This window comes from Leptidea sinapis, chromosome 22, assembly GCF_905404315.1.
Source record: "Leptidea sinapis chromosome 22, ilLepSina1.1, whole genome shotgun sequence".
In the NCBI taxonomy this organism is placed as follows: domain Eukaryota; kingdom Metazoa; phylum Arthropoda; class Insecta; order Lepidoptera; family Pieridae; genus Leptidea; species Leptidea sinapis.
The window spans coordinates 4,519,489-4,526,887 of NC_066286.1; the positions used below are offsets into that span (position 1 = coordinate 4,519,489).

Genomic DNA, 7,399 nt, shown 5'->3' on the forward strand with positions numbered 1-7,399 from the left:
TACCTGAATTATGTAAATTATTGGTAACAAATTTAAAAATGTGTTTATTTGAATATATAAAGGGAAAACTATTTTTCTTTAAGCAGCAATCGCCCAAAAAGTATTCAATGTATCGGGATAGAGCTATGAACATTCCAGAAATACATTTTCATATACAATAACAGTACAATAGAATATAATAAAAATATGGATGGGCTCGTCTAGGAAAACAGATTATTTCTAGGCAAAAAAAACTCACAATGTCTTACGAAATAACTTATATTTATTTCACAGAGGCAATTAATTAGGTTCATAATAATCATCTGGAGTATGAGAGAGGGTCAGTAACAATGAATCATATTCGCACGCAGAACACAAAGGCGTGTCAACCTGTTGAATCTCCGACAACATCGAAAAATCGACTTCATACATCATCCGGCTTGTATTATAACCAACCATGGAGGCGAACCTGTGACCCCAAAACACATCGTATTCCGTGAAACTCGACCTCGCTTGTACCGGCTGACCCGTTGATTCCACAACACCTTCAAACACCGTGAGTATTTCTAGCTTGCAACACAACAAATCTGCAGCAGACAATCTATAAAAAGGACTAGACTCATCTATTTGATGCACAACAGTTATAGGCCACAGAAAGAACGTTGATTCGCATTCATCTACGTCAACATTTAATTCTATTTGATCTGAAATATCTAAAACTTTACTTTCAGTTTTGTATCTTATTACATAAGCTTTAGGTCTAATGTTCAGTATTCTGGATTTCCGCATATCTCCAACGCGGAATATTAGACAAAATTTATCGTTTCTCAAGTTTATGACAGCATGCCGACTGAAGAGAATTGTTTTCGTCCTTCCCCTCGGCCGAGTGAGCTTGGCAAAAAGTATTCCAACCATTACAGCTTGGAATATTGAACTGACAATGCACTGTAAGCACATTGTGGTTATTGTCTGTGGGCATTCAAGAGTTATTGCCCTTTTTCCGTATGCGACTGTTGTGTCAACCTCGATGCTAAATAAAAATGCTGAAGTGAATCCGTAAAAATTTTTAACGCATGCCGTAAAATTTGATGTACTTTGATTCTGTGGCAGGTTTTCTGGAGCAAAGTCTCCATGGTTGTATGATATTATCCAGTAAAGTACACCGAAAAAGAGCCAGATGAAAAGGAAGGCTGAACAAAAGTTAAGCAGAGTCCATCTCCACCTTGCCTCGACGAGGGCGACAATGTAGTTGGAAAAATCTTGAACTCTTCTATTTCTTTTGTGACATATATTAATGTCTCCGTTCTTGAACATTACTCTCATGTTTCTTCTTTGTATGTTGGCGTGCTGATCTCCTGGAACTATAATAATAACGTAAATTATTACGAATCTGAATTCAATCATACAATAACTTTGTAGATTATTTTTATGAAGTCATTTACTACCAATCAGGGCTTTAGTTAAGATGACATTAGAGTTTAGACAGTCAAATATAATAGTAAAATATCTAGGTCATTATAATAGTACTGAAAATAATTAATTTAGTGGTTTCTTATGGATGAGAAACATGCGGAAACGTATCACATTATATTATGTGTATAGTAAGGGATAACAGCAGCCAATACTCTGTTATAATACAAAATAATAGTCAGCTTTTTAGATAGTAAATGATATTTTTTAAAATCACCTTAACACGCTAAACGCCATGGGGGTCACCGGTGACCTCACCCTTCCTCTATCATAGCGCCATGGGGGTCACCGGTGACCTCAACGTATAGTCATATTCAAACTACTTTTTCTCGCCGCCGGCCATACTGACTGTTACTTTATTCGTACTCCGTGACCGGCACGGCGCTGTAGAACTATACTGCGCAGTGGGACAAACATACCTTGTAAGGAATTGAAAAAATGAAAGATAGCGAAAAAAGTAACCAAAATAAAAATTCAGGATATATAATTCAAATTAGTCTTTATTATTTAAACGAAAATTAGCAGTCTTTATTTTTTAATGAAATACAAACATAAAAATCAGTTTTACTGAAAAATAAAATAAAGTTCTCATTAGTAAGCATAATTACAAACAACCATTAGAAATATAAATAATTAGCCATAATATTTGACAAAACATGCTGTAAAAGATGAGATAAGAAACCTTTTATAGCATCAACATATTAGCGATGGACATAATTGAAACATTTTAGACAAAAGTGAGGCTCCCCCTTACATTGCACACAGTACGTACTCACTTTCTTAGCTTTATTCTTAGCTACTTTACGACCAAATTCCTGTACAGAATCTTTATAACATTGCACGCAAAAACGACGCGTGTCTCTTACTTTTCCTTCCTTTAATTTTAGAACATGCTTGAGTCTTTTAGGTCTTTCATTGATAATTATTTCTTGGGAATCTGCTGGCCGAGTCAAATAATTTATAAGAGCCCTCCTAAAGTCGACAATTGAAGATTTGCTCTGCTTATTTTCATTGTACATGACCCAAGCATTTACAACTGCCGTATTTAGAAGTAGTTCTATTGCCAATTTTCTATACCATTTTACGGTTTTCCGCAATGGCGATGAATAGGCACCCATCTGGTCACTCATGTCTACAGACCCTTTGGATTTATTATAATCCAAAATAACTTTTGGTTTACGAATCTGTTTGCCTTTTTTCACCACCACAGCAATTTTGTCGGAATGCTTTGTCGTCAGCATAAGCACGTCCCTCTTATCTTTCCATTTAAGCACTGTTACTCCATCTTCATTCTCCATAGCCATTGTTTCACCTTTTTGCAGTTTCGAATCAACAACAGCCTTAGGCAATCCTCTTCTGTTTTTTCGCAATGTGCCAATTAAATGGGTTTGCTTCTCCAATGACCGATAAGCCAGTTGCAAGCTAGTGTACCAATTATCAGTTGCTAGCGTGTGTCCTTTGTCAAATATATTTTCACATAGTGCCATCACCACATTTGTTGGCGTAGTATTTATTGCGTCAATGTTTTTCCCACTATACAAATTAAGTTTGCAAGTATATCCGGGAACAGTACATAACTTAAATAGCTTCATGCCATACTTGTGTCGCTTACTTTTATTGTATTGCCTGAATATTATTCGACCTCTGAAAGGTACTTGGCTTTCATCCACACAAACATCTTCTTTAGGCGAATAATATTTCTGGAAAGTAGCATTGAGAGCATCGATTAAAGGTCTTATTTTGGCAATACGATCGTTTCTGTCGACAGATAAATTGTCGCTAAAGTGTAGGTATTGCAGTAGTACAATCATTTCAAGAATTTCTTCAGGCACCAATAGATCATAATACTGGTCAGGGCCAGCTTCTTTCAGCAAATTAGAATATGGAGGTTTCATACCCTCGAACTCGGTGAAAGGAATCACTGATGGCTGTCGTCTTTTTGGCCTCGACCATTTTGAGGTAATACGGTTTTTTTGCGATATATTGGCGGCAACAAAATTTTCAGCCGACTCACTGTCACTATCACTATCACTTGCGATAACCAAACGTCATTTCTTTTTCGGTAATTGCATGGGTTCACTATCCGATTCTACGAGAGCGTTGTTTATAGAAGCGATCGAAAAAGAAATTTCTAACGCGTTGATTTGCTTCTGAAGTTCTCCATAGCTAAATCCATATCTAAAGCCTCGCACATTAACTATTCAATAAGAAAATGATGACAGCTAAGATAGTAGGAACGTAATTGATCAAGTAACACACGTTCTATCACCGTAAGCGCGAGCGCACTACTGGTGTAGCGGGTGGCCGGCGGGGTGGCCGGCGCGGCGCCGGGTACCGGAAAATATATTTTCTGTATTTGTGCGCCATGGGGTGCACCGGTGACCTCAGCTATGTATTTGACTGTAACTATGTACCCCATGTACAGAATTCAATAAAACTTATTTTCTATACGTATCGTAACATAATAAACAAATTACGACCAAAAGTATTTTTACGATTTTTATTTTTTTCTATCGGCGTTTAACGTGTTAATGTCTTTTCAACACGGTAAAGCTTCGATTTTTTTGAGGAAAAGGAGGGCAAATCATTTTTTGAAAGTACCCATGTCGTATCGTTCCGGAAACAGCGCACAAAGAAGTTCATTCCAAAGCTTTGTAGTACGTGGAAGAAAGCTCCTTGAAAACCGCACTGTGGAGGACCGCCACACATCCAGATGGTGGGGATGATATCCTAACTTGTGGCGTGTCGTGCGAAGGTGGAACTCGGTGACAGGTATCAGGTGAAACAGCTCTTCGGAACACGTCCCGTGATAAATGCGGTAGAAGACACGCAATGAAGCGACGTCTCTACGCAATGCCAATTGATCCAGCCGAGCACTGGGTCCCCGACAATTCAAGCTGCTCTGCTCGATTTTTATCTTACAATTGTTGATTATTACATTGTTAATATTTCAGACTACATACGCTTTAAAAAACAGCTTACCAAGACGTGGCTGATACACCCCTGGTTTTATGACAGACACACCATCGTCGGTAAATTGTGTCCATTCGTCACCGCAGTCCATAACACGTCCCTGTTTGAAGTACCTAAATCAAATTGATAAAATAAATTTATGAAACTATAAAGTTTGAGGCTTTTGTACAGCAGTGGACGTTTTCCGGCTGAAATGATGATGATAGAGTTATAATACTATAAAAATAAAAAAGGTTTATTGAATATGTCAACACACCAAAATGTTATTTAAATTATTTTAACAAATACGCCAACCTTATATCAAACAATTAGTCAGGTGCGAGTGAAGACGAAGGAATTAAATTCTAAATAGCTAAGCAATAATTTTTTCTTAATGTTCATGGCAATTAATCTTGGATTTTGATCTTACAGCGGATATAGTAATAATACACACTGCCAAATTTTTAGTTCTTGGTTGAATAATACAAAAACTACGGAAACTCTGCCGGAAACTATAGCAAAATAATATTGCATTCCATAATTATTTTTTGTAATAAATTTTTATCACAAATCACTATGAGACTAACTTTTGCACACCATTGCTGCAAAAGTTCATCAATACATTGTTACAAGGGTACGCAGCAATGTAATGTAATGTATGTAACCCCCAACAATAGTCCAGCAAGGAATTAAAACTTATAATATATCTTCTTATTTATATACCTATTAGTTTATGTAATTTAGATACCCCACTAGTGGATGTATAGCAGAATTAGCTTACCAGTAACTTTCAGATATTTTATACTTCAAAATACGAAAAAAAATCTTAAAAAAATCTATTTCTATTTTAGTCATTTGACTTACCTTATTGCTTGTACTCATTGAACTGCAAATTTTTTGATTTTATGTAATAGAACCCCGTTTGTCATGATTTAAATACAACTTGCTGAAAACAACTAAACTACTGAGTTGCTAGTATACGAATGATAAGATAAATTATAATGACGTCATGTAAAATAAATAAAAGCCGTGATTTTGATAATCTTTAGAATTGAAATTTGCAAAATACTTTAAGACTATCTTAATATTTACTTATGTTACAATGTAGGATGCATAACATTTGCAGAATATTACATTATAAATGATATTGTATTTAAAGATGCGGCATATCATGCGGTTTCTTCAGGACTGACGGCCTGAGGAATGCCGTTTCGATTTTTTCTTTGTTTCTCACGATTCGCAACCAGTGTTAACAAGTAAACAGTTATAGTTTTTATTGTTTGTATGGTTATAGTCACGAGCTAGTAAAAAAATAAGGACTCCGTGTCACCTTACATAACACCAAAGCAACAAAACAAGCCGATTAACGTGTAAATATATATCCCCACGCACACACTTGCACTACTACAGACCGATAGGCGGCCATTATGAGAATTGTCATCGTCTGTGACGGATTAGTTTGGGTCTCAATAAAATATTTTAAAAATGCCGTCGTGCGTTGTGAAAAAGCGTAAAAACGATACTATATAAGTATTTGTGGCCATATATGATTATTTAAGGGAGAAAAAATTGTGTAACTAGTATCCGCCGTAACCGCACACACACTAGTATAAAGGTGCTTCACTTGATAATATCACGGAGCGGAGTCCTTCTTTTTTTACTCGTCCGTGGTTATAGTAAATACCTTAACATTTTTAATATTTCAAATCAATAAGAGATTACAGACTAACGGCTCGAGTACACCTAACTCTCTTCAACCGAGCGAAAGATGGTACACTTTTTGCATAATTAAATTACAACACGATTATTAAATACACTCAACTTTCACTGCAGACACCGGCAGACTGACGAGAAATCCCAACAAGTTCGGACTCGACGGTTGATCGGCCGTCCGGTTTTCCGGTCGTCATCAGAGGACACCGGTTGTGTTGGTGTACCTACGTGCTCTGTTTATCTCACAAGTTTAGTGTTTGATTCGATCGTCCGAGTACGGATCGCCCGAACAAAATTCGGCCGAAGACGGATTAGGTGTACGCCAGCTGTAAGGCCTATTAAATGATTTTGAATTACGCAAATGTAATTCTTAAAATAAATAGTCTAATTTGGAGGCTCCAAATGACCTTAAAATATTTTATGTGACTCTCATAAAGTTATATGACAACATAATAAAATATTATTTTTAAATTCTAGAAATGATGTTCTAAAAACTCTAAAGCCTTCTTTGAACTGGAATAATTAAATCAAATCAAACCAAATCAACAATAACTTATTAATCTAGGTCAAAAATTAAACTTATAAATTGCAAAGTGAAATAGGTGAGGTAGTAATTAAACTTTTGCCAATAAGTTTAACTATTTTTAAAACTATTTTATATTGAATATTTAATAAGATATATTAAAAACTTAAATATTTTTATCCTGTCAGATTACCAGTCCCACTACGCTACCTACTACCTAATGAATAATATTATCTGATCCAATAGGCTGATATGCAATATCTAACAAAACAACAATCACGTATAAAGAATTCTGTACTATCTCTGCGTAATTCTTCAGGTGTTTAAAATAAAGTTTATCGTCGAAAACTGCACGAACCAACATTTACAATGGCAGCGAATAAGGAGAACGACAATTTGTTTATCCCACTTAAGAGGATTCCATAAAATGAACAGCGAATTTTATTTGACGACTAAAAATAGGATCTTTAAGAGGCTGTCAGGGAACTAAGATAAAATAATCCGGTGGCTGAGAGAATGACATTTGCGGTATTAAAGATAAGATTTTATTGTATTTACTGCAGGTTCGTTTAAAATGCTCAGTTTGCGGTTGTTATTTTTACCGAGTTACGGTTTCTCTAATTGGTGCAGGACTGTCATGTGAATGACGTCATTATCGTTGTGGATTTGTCTTATCTATTAGTATTTGAATTTTATGTGTACCCAGCTCCCGTTATAATCCTACTAATATTATAGATGCGAAAGTTTGTGAGTGTCTGTGTA

General features: G+C 35.8%; 1 protein-coding gene across 6 annotated transcripts; it reads right to left on the reverse strand.

The window, feature by feature from the left end:
• Positions 1-242: 242 nt before the first annotated feature.
• LOC126971059 (ATP-sensitive inward rectifier potassium channel 8-like) lies at positions 243-6,241 on the reverse strand. 6 transcript variants are annotated; one of them, XM_050817206.1, is made up of 4 exons: positions 6,086-6,234; positions 5,266-5,347; positions 4,432-4,535; positions 243-1,340 (listed from the first exon to the last, which is right to left on the reverse strand). In XM_050817206.1, the coding sequence occupies exons 3-4, from the start codon at positions 4,511-4,513 to the stop codon at positions 280-282; spliced, it is 1,143 nt and encodes a 380-aa protein (XP_050673163.1). In that variant the 5' UTR covers positions 4,514-4,535; positions 5,266-5,347; positions 6,086-6,234; the 3' UTR covers positions 243-279. The 6 variants fall into 6 exon arrangements, with proteins under 6 accessions (XP_050673163.1, XP_050673164.1, XP_050673162.1 ...); XM_050817207.1 differs by having other exon boundaries at positions 6,128-6,145; XM_050817205.1 differs by having other exon boundaries at positions 5,266-5,373; positions 6,128-6,145.
• Positions 6,242-7,399: the final 1,158 nt, after the last annotated feature.

What these genes read in the sequence shown, in the direction of transcription:
- LOC126971059 (XM_050817204.1), bottom strand. An exon ending in GGTGTATCAGCCACGTCTTG is followed by an intron (nt 1,341 to 4,431) that starts GTAAGCTGTTTT and finishes TTATTATTATAG; the next exon opens with TTCCAGGAGATCAGCACGCC.